At 35.1% G+C, this 23,872-nt stretch overlaps 3 protein-coding genes across 3 annotated transcripts; all 3 read right to left on the bottom strand.

Moving 5' to 3' along the window:
* Positions 1–305: 305 nt before the first annotated feature.
* LOC133292079 (small ribosomal subunit protein uS9c) lies at positions 306–2,753 on the bottom strand. Its single transcript, XM_061490457.1, has 2 exons — positions 2,309–2,753; positions 306–941 (listed from the first exon to the last, which is right to left on the bottom strand). The coding sequence occupies exons 1-2, from the start codon at positions 2,639–2,641 to the stop codon at positions 654–656; spliced, it is 621 nt and encodes a 206-aa protein (XP_061346441.1). The 5' UTR covers positions 2,642–2,753; the 3' UTR covers positions 306–653.
* A 2,748-nt stretch (positions 2,754–5,501) lies between these two features.
* Positions 5,502–9,505, bottom strand: LOC133292078 (protein DETOXIFICATION 33). Its single transcript, XM_061490456.1, has 9 exons — positions 9,189–9,505; positions 8,240–8,435; positions 7,607–7,952; positions 7,427–7,513; positions 7,103–7,159; positions 6,458–6,696; positions 6,091–6,209; positions 5,852–5,938; positions 5,502–5,765 (listed from the first exon to the last, which is right to left on the bottom strand). Exons 1-9 carry the CDS (start codon positions 9,447–9,449, stop codon positions 5,706–5,708), a joined length of 1,452 nt encoding a protein of 483 aa, XP_061346440.1. The 5' UTR covers positions 9,450–9,505; the 3' UTR covers positions 5,502–5,705.
* A 9,989-nt stretch (positions 9,506–19,494) lies between these two features.
* Positions 19,495–22,111, bottom strand: LOC133292076 (F-box/FBD/LRR-repeat protein At1g13570-like). Its single transcript, XM_061490455.1, has 5 exons — positions 21,884–22,111; positions 21,700–21,754; positions 20,561–21,397; positions 20,187–20,342; positions 19,495–19,967 (listed from the first exon to the last, which is right to left on the bottom strand). The coding sequence occupies exons 2-5, from the start codon at positions 21,700–21,702 to the stop codon at positions 19,665–19,667; spliced, it is 1,299 nt and encodes a 432-aa protein (XP_061346439.1). The 5' UTR covers positions 21,703–21,754; positions 21,884–22,111; the 3' UTR covers positions 19,495–19,664.
* Between the last annotated feature and the right edge of the window lie 1,761 nt (positions 22,112–23,872).

A 23,872-nucleotide genomic window follows, 5' to 3' on the forward strand; every position in this document is an offset into this window, starting at 1 on the left:
ATTTGACAAAACAACATGATTTTATACATATGGTACGGGGCCAAGGCTATATTCCCCGTCTTCAGAAATTTCAGACAATTGAGATATTCAGAAATTCCACATGTGTATGTTTCAAACATTTCAATGGGTTTAATGTTTCTTTGTAGGAGATAAATTTATATCTTACATACACATAAAAGTATGCGGGTCCATGTTTTTTTTTTTTCTTACTTCTCTTCACAGGGCTCCACATGGACCCCACATACTTTTATGTGTGTGTGTGTGTGTTGGAGATAATTTTATTTTTTATAACACGAGAAACATCAAATCCTATTTCAATACGCCAAAAACAGAAACAAATACACATAAGGAATGACGAGCAAAGACCACAAATGTGTACAAATGTGTGATTTTGGTTGGGGGTGAACGGGAGAGAGAAATCTTATCATACCTACAATTGCCAATTCCATACAGATCAAGAAAACAAGAGATGAGGAAACAAAGGGCAGGATTCAGTATACAAATGCCTTGGGGTCTTTGTCAATTTCTCTTTACTTATCTTAAAGGACAGCTACAACTACAAACGATTACAATCGATAGTTCCAAATGTAACCAACTCCAGAGAGACAGGGGGAGGAAAGAAAAAGGCGTACCATACATGTAAAATTCCAACCTCAACGTTTGGAATACTGAGGGGCTTTACGAGCTTTCTTCAGACCAACTTTCTTCCTCTCAACCACTCTAGCATCTCTGGTCAGAAGCCCTTCCTGTCTCAAAGGTGCTCTATGATCTTCGCTCACCTTCAGCAAGGCACGAGCAATGCCAAGGGAGATTGCCTGGGCCTGACCAGAGAGGCCACCACCCTCAGCTTTGACAAAAACATCATAGTTATTTTCATATCCCAAAGTTATTAAGGGGACCTTAATGTATTGAAGCCACAATGGATTTCCCTGAAGATATTCCTGTACAACATTAACATAAATCAGACAAAATAAGATTAAATGGAGATGACAAATAACACCACCCAAAATAAAAAAAATAAGAGATCTAAGGAGCACACGTCCATATAAAAAAAAAACTCCTAAAAGACAAAGTATACAACAGTTAGAAAAAGCCGTCCATGGGTTATCTGATTCCAATTCAAGCACGTTTCTCATTAAATCCTAAACCCAAGATGACAGTATGTGAAATTTCTTCATGTGATTATGAATAGTAAAAAAGAAATAATGATCCAGCAACAAGGTTTAATCACCTAAGCTAGTGATAACTATTCATTCATATTATGAAAAAACAAATTTCATTCTAAATAAAACAGTAAAAGACACACACATACATACACATACAATATATCATTATACCAATTATTCTTCAATAAAGAAAAAGGAAGAACTTGGTCAAAAATCCAACATCACTTAGATGTTCCAATTAAATAAAGTTTGAGCCATCAAATCAAATGTACTCTAGGGTGTTTCGGAGCTCATCTTTAGTACAGCAGTAGTATATACTACTCCCATTGAAAATTAAACACTTGTCTTTAATACACTATTTTTCTCTCTTTCATGTCATCAATCAGCATAGGTGTTTAATTTTTATTGGGGAGATGTATAGAAAATTGGGTAAGACAGTAGTATTATAAAAATTTCCGGTGTTTCGGGCCCTTTACATGGCTCACCGAAAAAAACAACAACATCACCAATATCTCTCCTCTTCCTTACATCAACTTCTGACTACGTGATTGTCCCTCACAATTCGCAACATGATCACTTGCAGTAATGATTTTGCACCACCTACACATTTTGGAATATTCTCCACAATTGCCTATACTATACATAAATAGCTCATGCCCTCAGATAGGGATCTATTCTCATTTGCATTACTCCACCTCTTGCAAATGCAGAGAGTTCTGCAAGTGAACCACCAACATACGGTGGAGCAACCACAAAAGCACCTCATACAACCATCATCAACCACGTAAGAGGACCACAAGGAAGACCAGATTCAAGTAACAACCATCTCGGACTGAAGAAAGGGCATGCTTGGTGGTTGGTAGAGAAAGTGGAAAATAAAACGGAAGTGAAAATGGAGTAAGGGTGAATATGCCCATAATTTAACCATCCATACATTGTTGTCATATCAAGCAATTAAAATGTAAACTTCATTCATAATTTTCCTTTATATTCTGCCATCCGAACCTCAACTCAACCAAGCATACTCAAAGTGAATTAAACTCACCTCATTTTTTTGCATAATATAATAAAAGAAATTAAACCGATAATGTGAATTTACAATTTGAAATATACACAGAAAGAAAGGAAGGAAGGAATGAAACCTTAGCGTCACGGTAATTGATGATGAATTTGCCAGTTCCTTCTTGTAGAACAACGCGAGCGATAGCGCTCTTCCGGCGACCGGTGCCTATGATTGTTTGAGCAGCGAATCCACCTGGAAGCCTCGATTTCACGAACTTCGTGAGGTCTTCGGTTTCTGGTTCCGCCGGAGAAACGACTGCTGTGGCGGATACAACGAGAGAGGGCACGCGCGAGAGGGAGACGGAGAGGGATTCGGTTCTCGCGAATAAGAGGTTGTTTGGTTTCTGAGAAATATGGGAGGAAAAGGAGAGTGAAGATAGGGAAGCAGAAAGACCCGATAAGGAAATCGCCATTGTCACTCAGTTCACTGCCTTTGCAAATCCAAAGCTTTGATTGGATACGGTTAGATGTACACAAAGAAAGGGGATAATGAGGAGAGGGGAAGAGGGAAGAAAAATAAAATTAAAGCTTGAATATTTAATGGTAAGTGAAATGGCATAAAATGAGATTGTAACAGAGAAAAATATTTTTATATCTACATAAAAATTATTCATATTTTTTTTTATCTTCTTTCGTATAACTTAACATGAATTCTATATATATATATATATATATATATATATATATATATATATATATATATATATATATTTATAAATGAACTCTATATATTTTTATGTGTTTTTATAAGATAATTTGATTTCCATACTTTTTTTTTATAATTATCTAATAAAAATTAAGCCACCTGGATTAGATTCATTTCTTGTACCCAATGGGTGCAGCTCAGTTGGTAATTTGGCGCTGAGTTAGTGGGGTTGGACATGTGTTCGATTCCTGCTGAATGCATTCTTGGGGAGGGAGCTGAACCTTTAGCCATCACTGCTCCCCCGCACTCCGGATTAGTCTCATAGCCGACTCAAAGAGTCGAAGCTCGTGGAGATACCGGAGGGAGCCAACTCGCCTCAAAGAGGTAATTAGGATTGGATAACTCCAAAAAAAAAAATTCATTTCTTGTTTATTTCGAAAGATGAACTCACATATTCTGCATTCTTTGCATATAAGGGGAATTAAGAAAAAAAATGAAATGGTTACTCTCACAATTTATTTTTATTGTATTTATTATATAAACCTTTTAAGTAAATTGTTTTTATTAGACAAAGAATAATAGAATAATCTGTTATTATTTATTTTTAACATATTAATTTTTTTTTAGAGTGATTACATTTTTTTTTAGTTTTTAATGTTATTCATAATTTTTTTAAAATTTAAATTATTATACCTCTATTTTTTATGATTTTAAATGATATTCTCCTTCAAAATTTATATTTTATTTAAGTTTAAAAATATTTTCATAATGTATCAAATATTTACTAATTTACATATATTTTCATTCTTTTTTTTCTTTGATGAAGCCAAATAAAGGAAGAGAAGCCTCTCTTCTTATTTGAATGAATGATATCAAATTCGGGGAAGCAATGTGTCTTTCACTCTTTTCTTTTTTCTTTTCAATTTTCATGATATTGTTAGCACGTGTCTTAAGGACACATGTTATGAATTAAAAATAAAATTTATTACTCTTTATTATATTATTCAATTTATTTAAATAAAAATATTAAATATATTTAAAATTGAAATATACTAATTATTTATATTTTTATTTGATACTTTTTATTTTGAATATTTTCTGGACGTGTTAAAAAATACATTTTATATAGCTAAAAAAGAGTAATTTATGAGTTTATCCTCAAAATTTATTTCGTTCTTACAAATTAAAATTTACTATTAAACTTAGGAGTTTATTAGTATCAAGTAACTGTAAAACAAAAGTTGGTTCCTGCCCTCACATGCAAAAGTGGGACCCACTAGGTGAACAAAAAAAACAAAAGAAGAAAGAATAACGCACTTATCGATGTGAGAGTAGAAAACAAAATGACTTTACTGTTACTTGATACAAATAAAACCCTTAAACTTAATTATATCACATATTAGGTGTAAATTATGATCAACCTTTTTTTTTTTTTTTCTTTTTTACTTCTTCATCTACCGTCATTCGAACAAGGGACATTGTAGCATTGTCTTCCAACAACTACATATCGACCATGAATGCTGATCATCCCTTTTTCTATCCGTATGATTATTTCTATTTCCCTTGAATAATAAATAGAACTGATGTTTGTCATTTTAAATGACATAAGTTACGTCGTTTTAGGAGAGAGATAGACATAAGAAATCAAAATTATGAAGAAGAAAATGAGTGATTTTTTTAATTTAAATTTTAAATAAAAAATATTATTTTGTGTCTATCTCTTTCATAAAATACATAACTTTATGTCATTTAAAATGACAAATATTTTTCTGATGATAAATATGATTTTTTATAATTAAAGTGTAATAATAATATAAAAAATTTAATTTTCTGCAAAGTCATCTATTCTTCCTCCCTTATTTACGTGTTCACACATTTACTATGAAATATAAAGCAAACCTATATATATTTTACAAAATATTATGTAAAACTAAATTGCGGGAAAGCAAAACCTATTTTTTAAAAAACTGGACTCATAATTAGAGGAACTTCTTAGCATATCAGGCATTTTGTTTTAATAAAAACTCTAAATTGTGTTACTATTTTTTTTATTTATTTTTGAAAATCTCTCGATCGGTTTATCGCTTCGCGACTAGTCCGATTCGAGACTGGTCCAAGATTAAGACTTTAAACTTCATCCAAATATAATACTAGAGAGAATCAAATACGTATTCTCACTCCCACCTACCCAGCTCTCATTAGCTACCTCCATTTCGCTATATTACTATTTTCGGATTCCTTAAAATGAAACCTACCAACGTCCACTTTCAAATAGCATGTAGTAAAAGTTGCATATTAAATTTCTACATCACTCATAGATTGTGGATCTAGATAATTAATTTAATGCAAAAAATTGGTAACGATAAATAAAAAAACCCTAAGAAGTGCCATAATTGATAATTGTGATGGAAGAAAAATGATGTGCAAATATGATTAATGCATATAAATTTTTATTAATAAAATAAGTTAGCTAAGGTAGGATATTCTAACTATCAATTTTTTCTATTAATATAATCATTATTGGATTAGAGAAAAAGATAAATGAACTGAGAAAAAAGTAAAATAACTTTTGAATCTAATGATAATATAGTAGAGAAATTTGATAATAAGAATATCTTGCTTCGTTAACAATTAGTACAAAAAAAAAAACTAACTATTTCCATTCTTAAGTGGAACTGTGGAGGCGTCACTAAGACAGAATTTCGAGTTCTCAATTAATAGCACAATTGAATGCAGTCTCAATCTAATTGTTCAGAATGACAAAATCTTAGATAAGCGAGCGTTGTGCGATGCATTCACAGCCTCCCCATTTTCATTCAATCTACTAAAAATCATTGATCATGCGCAATTGCTCCTCCCCACTTCCTCACTCGGCTCTCTGCTTGATCAGCCTGTGAAATCCATTATCAAGAAATTACATTTTAACAATAACAGGTTACATTTTAACAATTACATTTTAAATAAGAAAAGCGCCAACCTCTCTTTTCCAATTGGTTATTGCAGTGACGACTATAAGGATTATGGTCTGCAAAACTATGCCTCCAATCATCCCCGCCCAAATACCCTGAATAACATTATAGGTATAAAGAGTAAGAATAAAGAGTAATAAATTGCAAAATAATCATCACTAACAAACAATACAAATATTAACAATATAGTTGTACTTTATTCTAAGTGTGTTAGTAATTTAAAGAGAAGGAAGTGATAGTACATCACCTCTGCTCCAAAACCAAATGTGAATCCCAAGACTATCCCTGCTGGTAATCCAACAACATAGTAGCACCCAATGTTGATGTATGCTACAAGAGATTGCCACCCAGCTCCAACAGCAACACCTAAAACATGGGACAACAATGGCATAAATTCAAATTAAGAATAATAACACGGATTAATATTTCTCATGTTATAGGAGATAAAATTATCTTCTATACACACATAACTGTGGTATTCATATTATCTTTTTCTCTCTCTCTTTTCTTCACATGGCTCCCATACTCTTTTATGTACGTGTAGAAATAAAATTATCTCCTATAATAAAAACATTGATATAATTTGTCTCTGTTTGATTCTTTCGGGGACTAACCAGATAGGACCGGTTGAAGGCTGTTTAGAAGTACTGTGGCACCAAGCAATGCAGCAAGCTTAGTGGTTTCCTTGGCAACTGCAACGCTTGAGGTAAACAAGTAAGGAAAGTAATCCCTCGTTGCTAGCACTACGATCATGACAACAACACCTACGGATACTGATGTGATGGAAACCACCCACACTGCAAACCTTGCAGCTCCAAAATTACCAGCCCCAAGTTCATTTGATACTCTCACACTGTTCATAAATTAAATAAAAGTTATTCACATTAATATAAAATTATTAATATGACTTTCACCTAATAACTATAAGAGAATTAATTATTAATATGGACTTCAGTTAACAATTTAAAAATGTAATATAAAATTATTAATATAGCCTTCATCTCATTTAAGCCATTAGACCAAGATTATATTAATGATTTTATATTATATATTTCTAATATCAACCTGAAACACTTGATGAGAGGACAAAGAAAATAAGTGAGAAATTGAGAATGTAGCAGCTACATCCATGTAAAATCCAAATTTCAAACTCATATGGTCAATTACTCCACTAATTAGGTTATAAGAACATAGGCATTTCCTGTGTCATGATAAGCAAGAAACTATATTAGTAAAGGAATACACAGAGAGATGATGACCTTATTCCAGCATTGAACCCTATAGCAATCATGGCATCCCAGCCATTTATGTTCATACTGCAAACATGGAAACAAGTAATTAGTAATGATTATTGATCTTAATTAATTTTGTTATGTTCTCTCAAAATAAATGCAGTTGGATGATATGCTGAAATTGACTAAGCAAAAATTGACAAGATCAGTTTTGAGCTGCAAACACAGCAAAATAGGAGATGCTGACATGCACGTAAACACAAACTAGTAAATGGCTATCACCTTCACATGGCCCACTAAATTGAAAACTATGTTTGCTTTTGAAGGGAAGGAGGGTAAAGAATTTTTTACCAGATAGATATGGCATCCACAGGTATAAGAGGGTTTTTCAAACGCCCAGTTATCACTACAAGTATCATCAAGTACCAAAACTCCAAGCTGCCATCAAATTTCCAGAGTTCACTTTTTAACATCATGTTTCCAACAAATGTAATTAAATCAAATGGAAAATGAAAAATTGATATAAAATACCATAACATAACAGCTGAAGCCAAAGAAAGCTTCACAAAACCAAACAAGTCTGAAAATGCTAGCCATGTGAATCCACTCCAAGCACCATCTGATTTGGTGATGAAAATGTACAACAATTGAGCAATGACAATCAGCCACCATGATGTGTTAAGAGTAATTGCTGCTCCAGTTAAGCCCCATCCCAGCTTCAATATTAGAAGCCAGCTAAAAAATGTGTGTAGCACCAAAACAACACCTGATATCCATAACATCACGAGAACTTTCCTCTGTGCCTGTAAGAACTTTTGGATTGGAAAGTTCAAAGCATATGCAAACAACTGCGGTATCATCCACAGAGCAAATTTTCCTACAACAAAGAAAATAGAAGTAACAAGTATATACAGGATGCTCCTAATTGTAGTTAAAAAGAAATTTTAAACTGCAAACATTTCAATATTTCTTGAAGTTAAAACTTATCATAGCACATGCATGCATTTATAGCTTTCATGAGTAACTAAAAATATGAAATAAAATTACAACTTTCTTATACTATCATCTAACAATATACTATCATATCAGTCTGTCACACAATAATTAAAAAAATTTGATTTATGTTATAATTAAAATTGGATGATATGAATATATATAACTGACCAGCAGCATCCGATATCTCAGTAGTCTCTCCAATGAGCTTCAAGATGGGAGGTGACCAAATATAAATGGGTAACAAAATGAGGGCAGTAGTCAACAATATGATCCATGATCTTTGCATGTACACTCCCAACATCCTGATCTGACCCGCACCGTATGCTTGCCCACACAGCGTCTCCAATGCACTTCCCATACCCAACTGGTATCAACAAAAAAGATCGTAAGTAATCAACTTATAAGGATAAAAGTGAAAATAACAATTAACAATATAATTATGTGATTAGAGAGAGTCATTGGTAGGAAGACCACAATGGTTAAGCGAAAATCTCAACTCAAAATCTTATGAAATTTGGTTTATAGATATTTTTCGGTTACATTCTCCGAATATAATTTGAAGATATAGCTTTCCTTCCTACCAACGTAAAGGGCAAAAGGCAAATTCCAGTACACAAGACTCCAAACTTAGTAAGGGTCGATTATACACGGTCTTACCCTTACATTGTTTGAAAGAGACTATTTCTCATACTCAAACTCGTAACCTTCTGGTCACAAGGAACAACCTTACAGTTACTATTAGGCTAACCCTGCTCAGTGTGAACTTTCATCCACCCTGAGAATGAAGCTCAGTTAACTAGTACATCCAGTCCTTGTTGCTACCCTCTGCCTTTTTTTGTTAATGAATTTAACCGTGCTGGGATTGACTGCATCAAGATGAAGATGCATGATGGAATAATTCACACAATCGAAGGAGCCCAAGACTGAATGAAACAATGAGAGTAAGAGCTATTTTTGTGCGGCAAAAGCAGTTCGTGATACAACTATGTCAACAAACCATACCAAAACACATTGCTTAAATCAAATTTCTCCACATTCTGTTAAAAACAAATGGATAGACAAGTCAAACGAACAATAAAAACAAGGCCAAGAGAAAGAAGAAAGAAGTTTAGGGTACCATGACTCCAAAGGAAAGGCCAGCAATGACAGAGTTTTCAACTGAAACTGCCGCGAGATCAAGCTCATCAATCCGGCCAGAAAATGTGAGAGTGAGTGCACCAAGCGAGTACTGACATAATGAAGTGAAGATTGCTGGACCTGCTATTCTCCATAGCATCTTAGACTCGAACCCGAATTTCTTAACTAAGCTCAATGGCTTCACGTCCTCAACATTAGAAGAGTTGCCACTGTTATCTAGTAGTGGAGTGTCCACAGGCATGGTTACTTACTTAAGTTCAACTATATGACACACCCACTTGCTACTATTTTTCAATTTCAAAATGGGCTTTGAATATTAGAGAAATGTTGCTCTAGCTTTGCTTATATTGAAGATGAGAAATCGAATTATATACGAGAATAGAAATGGCTCAAGAAGAAGAGGCGGAGACTAGCAAGAAGGTTCAAAGTTCAAACTGCATCCACTACAATCTTTGAATGGTGGTTAGTAGCTAAATAGTAAATACTATCTTCCCAACAGTTAGTAACTCGTGCACTGTATAGTGCTTTCATTTTAAATTTAATTTAAAATACATTATAATTTGAATTCACTTGGCTAATCAGAAAAATATTATTAATTGTGTAAATAATTTATACAAAGAGGTCTCTATTTGTAGAGAATGAAAACCCTAATACTTGACCTAATGGGCTTGGCCCAATACAACAAATAATAATAATTAAATAACCAATATTTACAACACTCCTCCTCAAGCTGAAGAATAGATATTTATCATTCTCAACTTGCTAGTAAGTTTTTGAAATTTGTCTGAAGGAAGTCCCTTTGTTAATAGATCAGCCAATTGACGTCCAGTGGGAATGAATGGAGTGGTAATCAGCCCACTATCAAGTTTCTCTTTGATGAAATGACGGTCAACCTCAATATGTTTAGTCCGATCATGTTGAACTGAATTATGAGCTATACAAATAGCGGACTTATTATCACATAGCAGCTTCATAGGTCCCTCATATTTTATTTTGAGATCATCAAGTACAATTTTCAGCCACAATAACTCACAAATGCCTTGAGCCATAGCTCGAAATTCAGCTTCTGCACTTGATCTGGCGACCACATCTTGTTTCTTACTTCTCCATGTCATCAAGTTACCGCAAAGAAACATGCAGTAACCAGTGGTAGAACGACGATCAGTAACAGATCCAGCATAATCAGCATCAGTGTAAACTTCTAAAGAGAGATTGCCATCACGTCGGAATAACAATCCTTTACCAGGAGTAGCTTTAAGATACTGAAGAATTCTCTCTACTGCCTGCATGTGTTTCTCCTTTGGATCATGCATAAACTGACTGACAACACTAACAGCATAAGCTAGGTCTGGTCTAGTATGAGCCAGATATATCAATTTCTCAACTAGTCGTTGATATTGTCCTTTATCAACTTGAGGACTCTCCTCTTCATAGCCTATCTTGTGATTCTGCTCAATAGGAGTATTAGAGGGTTTACACCCGAGCTTTCCTGCTTCTTTGAGAAGATCAAGAACATATTTCCTCTGGCTGATAAAAATTTCTTTCCTTGAATGAACTACTTCTATCCCTAGGAAATATCTCAGTTTCCCAAGGTCTTTGACTTCAAACTCAGAGGCAAGCCGTGTTTGCAGAATCTGTTTCTCCACAAAATCATCACCTGTGATAATAATATCATCAACATATACAAGGAGCACAGTAAGCTTCCCATTATGGGAGTGCTTGAAGAAAAGAGTGTGATCTCCTTAACTCTGTTTGTATCTTAAGGTCATCATAACCTTAGTAAACCTTCTAAACCAGGCACGAGGTGACTGCTTCAATCCACAGGAGGAGGGTTGGCGTCAGGTGTTGCGAACCGGCCGTAAAAAACAGCTATATTTTTATGTGATGAACCTATATGATTTTTCGTTGGGGCGTACCCTTCATAGCGACGCGTTGCACCGGGCCCCGGGTGTAGCGAAAAATGGGCTAGGGTCCTTGCCACAAGGCAAGGCGCTGCATCGGGCCCGAGGTGTAGTGAAAAGTGGGCTAGGGTCCTTGCCCCAAGGCAAGGCGCCAGGTCTTCACCCGGATTTGGTGAGAAGTATGCCAGGGTCCCAACACGCAGATGGGCGAGCGTGGCGGGCAAGCACAGCCCAGGGGTTAAGGATGAGATTGGGAAGCTGGAACATAGGAACCTTAACGGGTAAATTGAGGGAGTTGGCAGATGTTTTTGCTAGAAGGAAAGTGAATATTGTTTGTTTGCAAGAAACTAAGTGGGCTGGAGAAAAGGCCAAGGAAGTGGATGGAACTAGTTTCAAGTTATGGTACACAGGTACGAACAAGAGTCGAAATGGTGTTGGAATTATGATCGACAAAAGTTTCAGAGATAAAGTTGTGGACGTCAAAAGGAAAGGCGACAGGATTATTCTGGTTAAGCTTGTTGTGGGTGACTTAATCCTGAATATCCTCAGTGTGTATGCACCCCAAATTGGATTGCAACCAACTGATAAAAGCCAATTTTGGGAAGACTTGGAGGAGGTTGTGAGGGGAATACCTCGAGAGGAGAAGATTTTCGTAGGAGGAGATCTAAATGGTCATGTTGGTAAAAGTAATGGAGGTTTTGATAGAATCCATGGAGGTTTTGGCTATGGGACGAGAAACGAGACTGGAGAAGATATCTTGAATGTTGCACTAGCCTATTTGATGTTAGTGAACACCTTTTTTCAAAAAAGGGAGTCACACCTGATCACTTATCATAGTGGCCATAATCGTAGTCAGATTGATTTCTTTCTGGCTAGAAGAGAAGATAAAACTTCTTGTGTCGAATGTAAGGTCTACCCTGGAGAGTGTGTTGCTACGCAACATAAGCTGGTAGTCTTGGATGTTCGGTTCAACAAAGTACGTACAATGAAGAAGAGGGCTCAGAATCCAAGGATAAGGTGGTGGAAGCTTAAGGAGGGAAAAGAGAGAGTTCAATGATAGAATGTTGCACGAAGGACCTTGGGAGTTTGATGGAGGAGTAAATGCAATATGGAATGAGATGGCTAAGTGTATTCAAAATTTGGGAAGGAGGGTGTTGGGAGAAAGCAAAGGAAATGGATTTCATACAAAGGAAACATGGTGGTGGAATGGAGAGGTGCAAGAGGCAATTAAACATAAGAAGGAGTGCTTTAGATCTTTGCATAAAAGTCCCAATGAAGAGAACCTGCAAAAGTTTAGATTGGCGAGAAAAAATGCAAAGAAAGCAGTGCGAGAAGCGAGAGGCAAGGTTTTCGACGAGTTGTATAAAAGTCTTGGGAGAAAGGATGGTGAAAGAGGTATTTATAAACTTGCAAGGATAAGGGATAAGAAAAGTAAAGACCTCACTCAAGTTAGATGCATCAAGGATGAAAATCAAAAACTCCTGGTGAGAGATGAAGATGTAAATGAAAGATGGTTGAAATACTTCAACAAGCTGTTTAATGGGGATGGAAATACAAGCGAGGTGGACTTAGAGGACGCGTATGATGATATGAATAGAAGATTTGTACGCAGAATTAATACTCATGAAGTTAAGGAGGCTTTAAAGAGGATGAAGACTAATAAAGCCTTGGGGCCTGATGGTGTCCCTATTGAAGTGTGGAGAGGCCTGGGGGATGTGGCAATAAAATGGTTGACCAATCTTTTTAATAAGATTCTCCAGACGAATAAGATGCCTGATGTATGGAGGAAAAGTATGATTGTGCCTATCTACAAAAACAAAGGAGATATACAGAATTGTTCAAACTATAGAGGCATTAAGCTAATGAGTCATACTATGAAGCTGTGGGAGAGGGTTATTGAACATCGCTTGAGGAGAGATACCAAGGTTTCTGTAAATCAATTTGGATTTATGCCAGGAAGATGTACCATGGAAGCCATTTTCTTGATGCGACAACTAATAGAAAGATACCGAGAAAAGAAGAAGGACTTGCATATGGTGTTCATAGACCTTGAGAAAGCATACGATAGGGTTCCAAGGAAAGTTTTATGGTAGGTCCTGGAGAAGAAAAAAGTTTCATTAAAGTATGTAAAGGCAATCAAGGATATGTATGATGGGGCTACTACATGTGTAAAAGCTTGTAACGGATCATCAAGTTATTTTCCTATCACGGTAGGTGTACACCAAAGGTCGGCTCTAAGTCCTTACCTATTTGCCTTAGTTATGGATGAACTAACAAAAGATATTCAAGAGGAAGTGCCATGGTGTATGCTTTTTGCAGACGATATTGTGCTTATTGATGAGAGCAAGAAGGGTGTTAATAGAAAACTTGAATTGTGGAGAAGCACATTGGAATCCAGAGGATTCACATTAAGTCGAAGCAAGACTGAGTATCTGAAGTGTGAGTTTTCTCCGGTACAAGATGAGGACCAAGAACCTGTGCATCTAAATGGTCAAGAGGTACCCAAAAAAAATGCTTTTAAATACTTGGGCTCCATTTTACAAAATGGTGGAGAGATTGATGAGGATGTAAATCACAGAATCAGAGCAGGGTGGATGAAATGGCGTAGTGCATCTGCATTTTTGTGTGACCGCAAAATTCCCCTGAAGTTAAAAGGAAAATTCTATAAAACGGCAGTACGACCGGCAATGCTATATGGAGCGGAATGCTGGCCAGCACATAGGCAACATGAGCATAAGATGGGAGTATCAGAGATGAGGATGTTAAGGTGGATGTGTGGGTACACAAGGATGGATAAGATAAGAAATGAAGATATTCGACGAAAGGTCGGAGTAGTACCGGTAGCCGAGAAGATGAGAGAACATAGATTGAGGTGGTTTGGGCACGTGATGAGAAGACCCATGGATGCTCCTGTAAGAACAGAAGTTTGTTACCAAGAGCTAAATACAAAAAGAGGCAGAGGTAGGCCGAAGCTTACTTGGGGGAAAGTAGTAAAACAAGATTTAATGGAGTGGGATATAGATTGGCGGACAGTATGTCTTAGAAAGGAATGGAGAAAAGCTATAAGTATGGTGGAGGGTTAGACCCGCTGTTATTCCTATGTTCCAGATGGTCCTTTTTTAGTCCTTTTCCCCTTCATTTCCCCCACTTCTTCTTGTCCTTCTCTTTTTTACTTTTATTTATTTATATATACATATATTTTTATTTTATTTTATTTTATTTTATTATTTTATTTGTGTATTTTTATTTATTTATTTATTTATTTATTTATTTATTTTTTTTACTTTTTTTCAACCGTTTTGTATCTTTCATGTGGGTTCATCTACCACCGACCCCAATTAATTTGGGATAAAGGTGTTGTTGATGTTGATGTTGATGTTGAAACTTTATTTTCTCCCTTCACAGAATCAAAACCAGGCGGGATTTCCATGTAGACTTCTTCTTCTAACTCACCATTGAGGAAAACATTTTTCACATCAAATTGATTTATATCTCAATTGTAATGGGCAGCAAGGGATAACAAGACTCTCACTGTATTCATCTTGGCAACTGGAGCAAATGTTTCTTCATAATCAATGCCATAGGTTTGAGTGTAACATTTGGCAACTAATCGAGCCTTGTATCTCTTAAGAGTTCCATCAGAATTATATTTCAGGGCATAAACCCATCTGCACCCTATTGCTTTCTTTCCATTAGGTCTATCAATAACCTCCCATGTTTTATTTTTCTCCAACGCATTCATTTCCTCTTGCATGGCTTGAGCCTAATTCCCATCTTTCAAGGCTTCATGTACTGATTTTGGGATTGCAATAGAGTCTAGTGCTGAAACAAAGCTTTTGTGATGCACAGAAAGATTAACAAAGGAAACAAAATGGGAGATAGGGTATTGAGTACAAGAGGGACAGGAGGAACAAGATTTCTTGGGACAAGATCTTTTTTCTTTTCTAAGAGCAATGGGTAAATCATCAGAATCAGTAGTAATGGGTAAGTCATCAGAAGTATTAACATCATGATCAGAAATATGAGATTCACGACTTACCAGTGGTTCAGACGATTGAGGTTGTTGCTGAGGCAATGTGGGTTGTTTCCTTATTTAATATACTAACTCAGGTGTCATAATCTTTCGTATCTCTTATGTACTTGATGTATCAGTCACAGGAGAATCAGTCACAGGAGGATCACTCACAGGAGGATCAGACACAAGAGGAATAGGAACAAGAGGAAGATACACTGACACAAGTAAATGAGTAGACACTGAAGATTCAAACTCAAAGAAGGGAGGTGATGAGTTTTCTGGTGAAAGATTCTCCCCCTGAAGATGAGGACCTTGGAAAAAGGACTCAGATTCCTGAAAAGAAACATCCATAAAAACAAAAAATTTCCTACTACCAGGGTGATAACACTTGTAGCCCTTCTTATCAGGAACATAACCAAGAAAAACACATTTAATAGCCCCAGGGTCCAACTTACTGCGATGATGTTTATGAATATAAACAAAAGCAACACACCCAAACACTCGTGGAGGAAGACTCATAGTTGGAATAGAAGGGAAAAAAGAAGCCATAGAGTGAATAGGACTTACATGGTCAAGTACCCAAGTGGGTAAACGGTTGATCAAGAATGCTGCAGTAAGAATAGCATCTCCCCAATAGTATTTGGGTACATGTGTCTGAAACATTAATGCACGAGCCACTTCAAGAAGGTGACAATTTTTTCATTCAGCAACCCTATTCTGTTGGGGGGGTGTCAACTTAAGTAAGTTCATGAATCATACCGTTATTTTGTATAAATTGGGAAAAACTGTGATTAACATATTCAGTACCATTATCTGTTCTTAGTCTCTTGATTCTTTTACCAAATTGGGTCTCAACCATTTTATAAAATTGAAAGAACAATTGTGGTACCTCAGACTTTTCACGCATTAAGTAAACCCAAGTTACACGAGTGCAATCATCAATAAAAGAAACAAATCATCTATTTCCAGAAGCATGAGGGACTTTAGAAGGACCCCAAACATCATAATGAATAAGATCAAAAGGTTCAACACTCTTAGTAATACTAAAAGGAAAAGACACATGATGATGCTTGGCAAATTCACAAACATCACAATGAAAAGACTCAACAGATTTAGACAAAAACAATGACGGAAATAAAGACTTGAGTAAACTAAATGGAGGATGTCCCAAGCGCTTATGATGAAGCCAAATCAAAGAATCAGCAGTTGATTGACCATGAGACATCAAGATGTGATCTGTTACTTTATTTGCGGGAGATTGTGACACCAGATAGTACAGCCCACCTTGCTCTTTAGCACTACCAATCGTCTTCCCCATGGAGAGATCCTGAAAAACACAATGGGCAGGGAAGAAGGTTACAGTACAATTCAATTTTTTTGTAATTTTATGAATAGAAAGAAGATTCGTGGAAAGTTTAGGAACATGAAGAGCATCTTTAAGATGTAAGGACTGCTGTAAGTTTATGTCACCAGAACCCGCAACTGATGTATGTGAGCCATCAGCTACGGCTATTGTACGAGTTCCAATGGTAGGATGATAAGAAGTAAAGGAGTCACCACAACAAGCCATATGATCAGTAGCACCAGAATCAACAACCCAAGAATGTTTAAAATCATTATATAAAGAAAGGAAAGAATAAGTTTTGGAGCTCATACTAGTCATAGTCAAAGCACTAGTATCAGATGACTTACTCAAAGAATCAAGGATAGTTCGGAGCCGTTCCAACTCATCTGGACGAAATGAAGGTTGGGTCTCATTAGGTGCAGAAGTTATTTTAGAGGAAGTAAAATGCGGTTGACCACGCATCCTAGCCATCTTTTCTAAGACAGTTTGCTTTCCATGGAGGCGAAAACATAGATCCTTGATATGATCTGTTCTTTTACAATAAGAACACCATCGATCATCTCTCTTAGGTCTAGAAGATGCACCATCAGAAAACTTTGTAAAAGAACTCCTTTGAGAAGAGGCCATACTCACAAAAATGGTCAAAGGATAACACCAAGAAGCCAAAAAATCACAAACAAATACCAAACGACGTCCAATCTGAGAGGAAAACACAGATCCAGAAAGAGGACAAGAAGACGAGAAGAATGGCGGTGGTCCGGTCCAAAAACACCACCGCACGCGCTGGAGAAAGGATCTGCGTGTGGGCTTCACTCGCGGAGACTGAGGCGGCGCGTGAGAGCGCGTGGAGGGTCTTCTGCGGCTGAGATTTTTCTGGCGTGGTCGTCCGATGAGCGCGCACCTGTCTGTGGGTGGTCGAGGTTGAAAAGTAGTCAAAAAGAGGTCCAAACAGTGAAGACAGATCTGATTGGAGACGGTCGGAGGTGTTTGGGTCGTCTATGGCTGAGGAACGGTGCGTAGAATGATAGAACGAAGAAAAATAAGGTCAACAGTGGTCCCCTTGGTCCAAAAGGTCCCCGAAAAAATTTTCCGATGGCAGCAAGAGGCAGAGAAATTAGGGTTTTATAAAAAAAAAGAACAATAAGAAAGAACAGGGTAATCAGAAAAGGGTAATCAGAAAAATATTATTAATTGTGTAAATAATCTATACAAAGATGTCTCTATTTATAGAGAATAAAAATCCTAATACTTAGACCTAATGGGCTGGGCCCAATACAACAAATTATAATAATTAAATAACCAATATTTACAACAAATTCATTAAAATTTCAAAATAATTTTTCAATTTTAACCTTGTGCCAAATCAAATCGATAGTATCATGACGTGTTTGAAGCATATTCACAATGCTGGTCCATATGGAAAACTTACCGGGGGTTGGCAGTTGGCTGGCACATGGGAACTCCAAAGTTTGGTGGGATTGAATGGAAATATCTTCTTCTTTTTTTCTTTTTCTTTTTTGCTAAAAAAATTGTTTCAAAAATAGAAGATAATCTTGACGACTTTGTTGCTTTTAATTGGTTAAACCTTAAGCTTAATTTAGTTAATCAAACCATATCAAACGATGGCATCAGAAGTTGAAATTTCAACCAATCAACAACCCATGAAAGATTAGAATAACGGGTGGTGGTGAAGTAACAACTCACTAGAAATCAAGTCAATGGATTTTTGTTGCCTTGCTTTTAGTTGTAGCATACTTGCATTTCTGATCTTTCTAATTGAACAACGAGTCCTAGTTTGTTTGAAGGTAATGTAATAAATACATCGTACAATGAAGTTTCAACCACAATAAATAAATAAAGAAAAACTCCAATTGTGTTTAACTAAAATTTAAATTGTTATACTATAATTTTAATTGTTGTACTATAATTTTAATTTTTTTATAATGAGATAAAGTAAAGTAAATTTTTTATTCTATTTCTTAAAAAGAGTCATAACTATATTAAAGTTATTTTATCTCCAATCCCAAATTAGGAGAAAAATATTGATATATTGGATAAAATAAAATGAAATAAATTGTATTAAATTCAAGAGACGGGATATACTTAACACCAATTAAACTTACCATTTATTATCATCAAATCTTAATCGTTGATTTTCATAAATCTGATGGTTATAATTTATTGAAAATTAATAATTGTCATCCAATAAATTTTAACCGTTTGACAAAAATCAATAGTTAAAATTGAATAATAAGAAATGGTAAGTGGTAAGTGAATCCCTGCCCTAAATTCAATTCTATTTAATGGTCATGGAAGAACAAATTCTAAACAAGTGAGTCCTTGGTTAGCCAAACTTTCTGCCTGAATTTTACTTTGACCAGGATAGCTAGAAAGCTGAAACTTCACAATTGCCAAACAGCCAAAAACTACAAAGAGAATGAAAACAAAACAACAACCAACCGCACAACACGACTGTTCTATCAAAAAGAAATCGATTTACGCGACAATTCTTCGTTCCCGCTTGTTTTGTGGTTGGCGCGGCCCCTTGCATAGACTTGACGAAAATGATTCAAGACACTCTTCTAACCATGTGATGATTTTCCCTACAAATTGCCTTCAATTTTAACGGCTTCTGAGCTCTATATACATACACAATTCGTATATTAAATTTCAGCCACAGAACGGGAATGTATGACGTTTCAGAACTTAATGTTCCCTCTTTAAAGTAGATGAATCTCACAAAAAATCTAAATAGAATCCACCGTTTGTTTCCAAACTTACAAACAGAAGAGAATCAAAATTTATATACCAGACAAAACACCCTACAAGATCCATGACGATCAGAATCTGGCAAAACCTCTAGTCACGAATTGGGGGATAATTACCTCTAGCGAATGTGTATAAATCTACTTGCACGCCATAATTTTTTTTACCACTTTCACGTATTCGTGCTTTGGCAGAAAAACCTTTTTGATAACATCTCAACTGTAATGAGAGCTTAGGTGTTAGTATTAAACATCACAGCAGCTTCTTTCTATCATAAAACGTACAAAAAGCTTAGTTTCAAAATACACGATAGCTTCTTCCTATCATAGAATGCCATGGCTTAATAGTTATCAGTTAAGTGCAAGTCAAACAAAAAAAATTCGGGAATGATATACATTCACCAGAAAAATAATAATAATAATAAAAGCGTTAAGAAGATTCCTGATATTCCTGATAAATAATCTCAGCTCGTGGTGAAGCTCTCCTGAACCGCAATAGTTCTTCCATCAACATAAACTCTAATCCGCCGTTTAACACAGCCTTCACAGTCATCCTTTCTAGCACAGGAGAATGTAGAAGTAGAAAGCTGATAAAATCTAATTCAGATTTAACACCAGTGATGCGATGTATCCTCACATATCGCAAATGCATGACTGGAACTGGACAGCTCAACCGGTCATCTTCCCAACAATAGTTGCGTTTAAATAGAACAGTCTCCTCCTCAGTTCGAGCCTACAAGCAATTGTAACTCACAAGGGTAAAAATCTAAGTAACTCCCAAGACTAGATCCAGAACTTGAAAGAGACCAGACAACTCTGCTCAAAGCTAAACTACTTCACAAATTCTATAGCTTAATAACTTTATATAAATAATAATATCTATACGTGCAACCACTAATTAGCCTGGCAAAATCAAATCACACAAAGCTTATAATGACTAATGAGTACTCACCAATATTTCTAGTTCTTGTAGATTAGGTGAGCTTCGTAACAGGCACAGAGCAGCTGAAATTTCCTTCGAATCATTGAAGTTTATGCGTATGGAAAGAAAACTTAGATCAATGCATGGTCTAGGCAGCTTTGGTGGCACAACCCCTACTGCCAAATACTGGAACAGAAAGAAGAAAACAAAAGAATGGCTCTATATCATTACATAGTGAATTTGATACTTACAGATCAAGAGTTGCATGCACACGAGTGTGGTTCATTTTAAATTTACTCAAAAAACCAGCATTGGGTCATTCTTCAAATGCTCAAGAATTGAACAGATATTATTCATAGAACTATATGAATTGCTCAGACAAAGTGATGGTATGAGCATCGTACCTTTAAAAAATAGCTTTGAATCTCCAGCCTTCGTATGTGAGGTAGATGAGCAAAAAAATTGAGCAAATTGCTAAAACCTCCTTGCTTATTGTTTTCAAAGTTCACATCCAAACCAATGGATACCACAGCCAATCGAAAAGTGTTCTCAAAGCTAATAGCCTCAAAATTACCTTCAATGTAAAAAAACTGGAGATTTGGTGCATCAATATTAAGACGAGTTAAACCATGAAAGTTCGCCAATGTCAACCGTTCAAGCAGAGGGCAGCTGGATATCAAGTATTGAAAATCATCTTGAGCCAAGGTAACATTTTGCAGATCAAGACTCTTCAAGTTCCTGAAGCCTTGAAATTTTGATGGAGGTTTAAGCCAACAATTAAATAACTCTAAATGCTTCAAACTTTGACAAGAAAATAAGCATGAGGGTATCTTATAGTGTTGCCCTTTCCAGATTTCCAGCACAAACTCTTCAACTGACCTCCTGGATACATGAAGAGTCCAACGATCAATAGCGCTGACACCAGTAAGTTCATGATTGGAGACCTTGAACTTGTTGATTGGCCCAGAATGGAGTAAGAGTACATGATCAATATAACTCACAAGCTTGTTCATGTCAATGGAAGAGTCTGCTAGGGTATAATACAAGAGAGTGTCGTTATCGAACACAAGATTTGGTACTGTGGCCCATTTGTACCTCCATTTTCTGGATAAAATACTTGTTCCCACTGCTTCCCTAATCGGCAAATATGCGAGAATTTGATCTATTACATGATCTGGTAAGCAACTGATTCTATCTGGATCCACATCTGTTTGGCAAGGAGGCTGGGATTGTTCTTTTACCTTTAGATATATTCAAAAGGAGGATAGAGGAATCAGCAAATAAACTAGGATACTATATATGTATATAAAGGTTTTAAGTCCACCCAGAACCTTGTCATTGAAAACAGCATTATTATTTTACTCTTTTAGAATTCAAATAACAAAATACTAATGCTAATGAAAGAACAATTCACGTTGACTTATCATTGAAATTTTTTGATATTCAAATCAGCACCTTTTAGAGTTCAGTTTCACGCAATAAAAAATCAGAAATTCATCGAATGCTCTTAATTTAAAATTCGCAGAAGACTCTCGGGAGTTACCATGTCAAGCTAATAAGTATTTCCAGGCAAAACACGTAATCTTTGGGAGTGATAGCTGCAACGAACAAAACAAAACAAATCTTCAATTCATTAATTAGGGTAACAATAACAAATTAATGTAGAAGAAAATAAAAATGCAAGTTAACGTGGAAATCAAATGATCGAGAAGCACTCATAGCAATACCTAAGTGAAAGTCGCACTTGATAACACGAAGTGCAGGGAAATCAATGACAAATTGGTGGAGCGAAAGCCACTGTTGGAGAGAACGGTTAGATCCGATAGTGTCTGTGAGTCAATTGAAACTGAGATTATACACAGAAGAATCAGCAGCAACAGTATTCAAATTTCAAAACTCGACCTAGATTGAAGATGGGGATTTAGAGTGCGTTGGAGATCGAGGCCCAGCGTAAGGAGATTATTTTTTGCGAAAGGGGACCACAATTTTTTAGACTGTGCCTCAGTGTAAATAGTAATATAAAATTGGAAAAGAGAGAAAATAACAGGGATATAAATAGAAAGAAAAAATTAATGATGTAAGAGGGAGCATCAAAAGATTTAGTGATCGTTTTATTTTTTTGAGGATGTGGTAAGAAGAGATACATACAAAGGAGTATATCGCATTGGAATTTCAAAAGATTTTAATGGATTATTTTTGACAAAAAAAACATTGATATTCAATTAAGATTTTAAAAGATTGAAAAAAAAGTTATGTGCATGGTAGTTAAAATCTCAATTTAAATTTTCGTTATTACGATTTTATGGTTTTTTTTTAATCAAAACAATTTCATCAAAATTCCAAACGCTTTTAGGTTTTTATGATTTTTTACAATTTTTTTATGTTAAGATTTTACGTTTTATGATTTTTTTTTCCCTTCTGATTTTAGGTAAAATCCCAATTTTAACTATCATAGTCATGTGGTATTCGATTAGGATTTTAAAAAATTATTATAGAGTCCGTTCAAATCTGTTGGTATTCAATCAAGATTTTAAACAAAGGAAAAATAATCTTGTGGTATTCAAAAATCTAACGATTTTAATGGATTTTCTAATGGTGTAAATTTTGTGAGACTTTTTAATAAGAAATATAAATAGAATGTCTCTCTTACACTCTCACCCTAACCCCTAGGATTTCTTGAGATTTATCTATTATAGTGTCTTCTTCTACTTTTGGCGGGTTGACCCGCTCAAAATCAGGTTCTGCTATGGAAGCTTCGTCAAAGCTCAAGAATAACATATTTTTAGCGTTTCTCATAAAAAAAACAACAACCAAGAAACAACAAACAAACAAGATACTAATATAATCCATCTTAAAAACAGCAGATTTTTTAGAGTTTTTGAAAGTGTAAAAAATAATTTTTGAAGTTATTGGTCGCGATTTCCCTTTGCACAAAAAGTATGACTTTTATATTAAAAACAATATAAAACAATGGGAAAACAACAGGGGAACAAGAACTAACACTCTCAAACAAATTTTTATTTTACATCAATGAAACAATATCAATTTTTAAAAAAATTGAAACTTTCATAATATGAACCCTATATTTCGTAATAATACATTCATGAACGAAATTCCTTCATTATAGAAAATGATTTCAAACAATTTTTGTGTCAATAAATAACTAAAAACTTATTTTTCAAAAGCTCCAAAGCAATTTAAGGTTTTAATGTATCGATTGAAAATTTTCTAAACTTTCATGTAATAAAACTCAAAAATTCATATTTATAATTTTTTTAGAATACTCAATAAAAACATATATATGATATATGGTTAGAAAACTCTCATCATGTATAACAAAAACTTCAAGGTTTCCAAGATTAATTGCAAAAATTTTATCATGAACTTTAGGTTCTATATGCAAATTTAGAATTGTTTTAATAAATACAAAAATTGGGTCTTATAATCACATATGCATAGTTGTAATACCAAATGTAGAAGATAATTTTCAACTCATTGGTCAAACTCAAAAGCACGAATGAGAAAATACTAATACGTGGAGGACTAATATAACTGTTGATATGTGGAGAGTTATTGCTTAATAATTTTGAATGTTTGTTAAAAAATTATATTAGGTTTTACTTTTTTTTATTAATATCATTGCATTTCTTTGTTTTTTTTATTGACTCGTATAATTTTGAATGTTTGTTAAAAATTCATTTGGTTTTTAAAATCTT

The sequence above is a fragment of the Gastrolobium bilobum genome, unplaced genomic scaffold (genome assembly GCF_033153095.1).
Source record: "Gastrolobium bilobum isolate Gb01-03AN ecotype WA unplaced genomic scaffold, APGP_CSIRO_Gbil_v1 utg350, whole genome shotgun sequence".
NCBI lineage: Eukaryota > Viridiplantae > Streptophyta > Magnoliopsida > Fabales > Fabaceae > Gastrolobium > Gastrolobium bilobum.